We start from the raw sequence: 4,134 nt of genomic DNA on the forward strand, positions 1-4,134 counted from the left end.
TTGCACCATGATGACCTCGGGTTGCGGCTGATGCTCCGGGTCTGGCTGCTCGGGCTCTGGATCAGGTGCTTCGGCCAGCTCCGAGTAGGGCGTGTTTGCAGTCTCCGGGAAAACCAGCAGCGGCTGCGACCCATCAACCAGGAACTGCTGCTGGTTGTTGTCCACCAGAAGCTGCTGTGTGGAGTCCATCGCCTCACCCACCTCACCCACTGTCTCAAACACGTAAAGATGGTGTGAGTTATCTGTGCTGGTGACCCCCTCCACACCAGGGTTCATCATCATCATCCCCTGCATGTGGGTGGCCTTGTGCTGGCTCAAAAGGTCTGTGCTGTAGAAGGTCTCATCACACACATCACACCGCAGCACATCTTGCGTTGTGTGCGTCCGCGTGTGGCGCTTCTGGTTGGACGAACTGCGGAACTCTTTGTCACACAGGGGGCACTTGAAGGGCATTTGACCTGTGTGGATGAGATTGTGGTTCTTAAGCGCCAAGCGGGAGGCTAGCTGCTTCCCACAAACATTGCATGGGAAGTTCCTCTGGCGAGAATGTACATTGTGGTGTGTGTACAAGTATTTCTTCTTATCAAACACTCGTCCACAGATCTCACACATGTACAAGTGGGCTTCCACATTACCATCTGTTTCTAATCCCATTCCTGTGTTGGAGTACTGGGGTCTCAGGTGATGGATTTGCCTGTGTTTAGTCAGGTGGTGCTCGCGGCGGAATTTGTGGCTGCACATGTCGCACTTAAACATCTCCTCACGAATGTGGTCTCGCATGTGCTGGTTGAGGCTGCTGTTGTTGATGAAGGTCTTGCCACAGTTACCACACTTGAAGGGTCTCTCTCCGGTGTGGATCCTCATGTGGATCTTGACAGACTCTGCATTGGCAAAGTACTTTCCACATGTATTGCATTGGAAGGGCTTCTCCCCACTGTGCATTCTCTTATGTTTCAGCAAGCGGCCACTCTGAGAACACCTGTAATCACACTGATCACACTTGTAAGGTTTCTCACCACTATGAATCCGTTTATGAGTGTTGTAGTTCCCACTGGTAGAGAAACTCTTACCACACTCACATTTAAAGGGCTTATCATCAACATGTTTCTTTTTGTGCATAATAAATAATGATCTCTTATGAAAGTTACGGCCACAGACATCACAAGTGAACATAAAAGAATGCATAACCTTATGCCGAATGATATCACTCTTGTGTACAAAGAGTCTGTTGCACAGTCCACACTTGAGCAGTGGTGTGCCTGAATGGAGGAGTTTATGCCTAACAAAGTGGCTCTTGTGGGCAAAGTCAATCCCACATTCATCACACTTGAGGACAGATGGGAGGGTGCTGCCCCCCATGGCCTCATTCCCCTCCTCTCCCTCTTCAGGAATAAAGGGCAGCTCTGGACCAGGTCGCAGGGCCTCCCGCAGGTGCACGTGTGAGTGGCGAATGAGGGTCAGCTTGGTTGCAAAGGCTTTCTTGCAGATGTCACACTTCCAACTCTTGACTCCTTTATGTGTGAGCTTGTGCTTCTGGAGGTACCTTTTCTCACGGAACGTACGGTGGCACACATCACATTTGTAAGAGGCTGAGAGCTTGTGTGACAGTTTGTGCGTAAGTAAGGCGACATAGCTGGGGAAGTTCTTGCCACAGTGCTCACAGCTGTGGCGGACATTGTCTTCCATTCTTATATCTTCCATCCCTTCTACTCCCTGACCCATGTTTTGATCAAGCAACTGTTGTTCCTCGCCCTCTGGCACCTCAGACAGCCGTGACTTGACCCTCTGACCTGCATCCCCGTGGCTGTCCAAATGATACATGAGCAGTGCAGGGGTAAAGAAGGTCTTACCACAGATCTCACATTTGTTCTGGTTCTTGAGCCGGTGGGTCCAGAGCTTGTGTCTCACTAAGGCTGCACTCTGGCGGAAACTTTTCAGGCAGATGTCACACTTGAAAGGTCGCTCGCCAGTGTGGACAAGAACATGCTTATCCAGGGCAGACTTAAGGGGGAAGCTGGCATTGCACAAGTCACACTTGTAGTTCTTCTCTTGTGTATGGACCCTGTAGTGACGGACCCACTCCTGGTGTTTCTTGAAACTCTTGCCACATATTTGGCACACATAAGGGAACTCCTCAGTTGGCATGGTGTGGATGATGGACTGCTGTTCTTCTACCAGATGCAGCTGCTTGTGTTGCTCCAACTGCTGTTCTGTGGCACAACCAACACTGCATACATCACAGTAAACCTCCTGTTCACCAGTGTGACAGTTTGTATAGTGGTCACAAAGAACATCCACATCAGTAAAGGACTCCTCACAGATTCCACATTTAAAGGGGTTTGTAGGAAATTTGCTCTCCAGTGTTTCTGACTGTTTTGGCTCATCATACAGCTCTGATGTCTTAGGTGCATAGCCCTCATTCAGCTGCTCCTGAAGCTGTTCCACAATTGAGTTTTCATTCTGGAAGGGCTTCACCTCTGTCTCATCTTCCTCCTTCACCATGACACGATCACCATGGACAGTGCTCATGTGCTTGGTAAGAGTGCGTTTGAAGGTGAAGTTGGCTTGGCACACACTGCACTTGAGCTCATCCTCTAAGCCTCCCACAGGATCACTAGATCTCTTGTGGACCTTCCTATGGCGATTGAGGCCACTGCTCGTCACAAAGCCCAGGCTGCAGATATCGCAGATGAAGGGACGATTGGATGTATGGGTTTTCATGTGTGTGTAGAGTGTGTCTCGGTGAGCAAAAGTGCGGCTACATACAGAGCAACGGTACTGATGTGCCTCCTCATGAATGGCCAGATGCTTTTTGAGTTGCGAAGCCTGGGCAAAGGTCTTAGGGCAGTGCTGACACCGATGGGGCCTCTCACCAGTGTGTGTGAGGACATGTGTCTTCAGGTGAGATGGGTCCACAAAGCCCTTGCCACAGTGGTCACAACGGTGGGGGCGCTCCAACCCATGCATCTTGTGGTGGGCCTCCAGTGCTGCGTGTGAGGTACAAGTCTTACCACACTGGTCGCACTCAAAGGGACGCAGGTTGTGTTTCTGTCTGAGGTGCCGGATGTAGTCCCGCTTGAAAGGAATTACCTCACCACATGCCTCACACTTGTGCCCATCAACACTTACAACATCATCTGAAAGGAAGGAATTTCAATGTAATGGGATATAAGCAAACTGCCTTTTTGAAAATGCTCTATTCCTTCTACTAATTCATATAGTTGATCAATTCTACCATAACTACTAGACAGCAAATGTAATTATTTCAAGTCACAATATTATGAAAAATGAATACCAGTAACTTTCAGTAGTAAATATATATGCAGTACTCCTGACATATATTAGTTATGGAATGGAAAAATCTAATTTAACTAATATATAAAATGCATTTTTAAATATTCCCTTTAAACTCTTAAATTTTTTACATTTAAAACCTCTAATAATGAACATCTAATCAACAACAACTATTTAATGCAACCAAAAACAATTCTTGGAAAACTAAGTATCATAAAAATACATGTATAAAATTGGATCTCAGAAAGCATTAATAGTGACCTTGTAATAAAAGAAATCTTAAACCCATATAAGGCACCCAAAGCCTAAGTAGTCATCAAAATAATGATCTGAGTGAACATAGCTTAACTACTGGTACCAACCTCAACCTACAGGGGTACCTCAAATGAATGCTACAAAACAATAAATGTGAATCTGAAATATATGAAAAAAAAAAAACTGCCTTAATGAAAATACTAAGAGATTCTGTAATTACTGTATCTTGCAAAATAAATACATAATCCTATTAAGATTAACAGAGTGTAAAACTGCAGTGACTGAGATTACCCCAGCATTAAGGAAACCTGATTTTTTCTTGCACTTTTGAGCAAGTAAATAAAAAAAAAATCTACTTAAGTAACCATGAAATTCTTCCTGGAAGTTTTTAATTCTTTGTTCTATTTTTTTTATTTGTTTCAACTGTTTTTAAAACTATACATCCTACACAACTTAAGTTTTTGTGGAGGAGATAGTCTCTCTAATAAATTAATATGAAACACAACTGTTTCAGAAGGAGAATATATGCTTAAATATCATATAAACAGAATATTACATTATAAAACAAAAGGATGAATTTTTTTC

At 44.9% G+C, this 4,134-nt stretch overlaps 1 protein-coding gene across 1 annotated transcript in view; it reads right to left on the reverse strand.

Annotated features, from left to right (window-relative positions):
- The window catches only part of LOC119581717 (zinc finger protein Xfin-like), a gene marked incomplete in the record, with an annotated part of 17,480 nt that overhangs the window by 1,439 nt on the left and 11,907 nt on the right, over positions 1 to 4,134 (reverse strand). Inside the window, 1 exon segment of the mRNA XM_037929841.1 lies at positions 1 to 3,137. Within this exon segment, the coding sequence (XP_037785769.1) occupies positions 1 to 3,137 (3,137 nt within the window).

This window comes from Penaeus monodon, chromosome 15 (genome assembly GCF_015228065.2).
Source record: "Penaeus monodon isolate SGIC_2016 chromosome 15, NSTDA_Pmon_1, whole genome shotgun sequence".
Lineage (NCBI taxonomy): Eukaryota > Metazoa > Arthropoda > Malacostraca > Decapoda > Penaeidae > Penaeus > Penaeus monodon.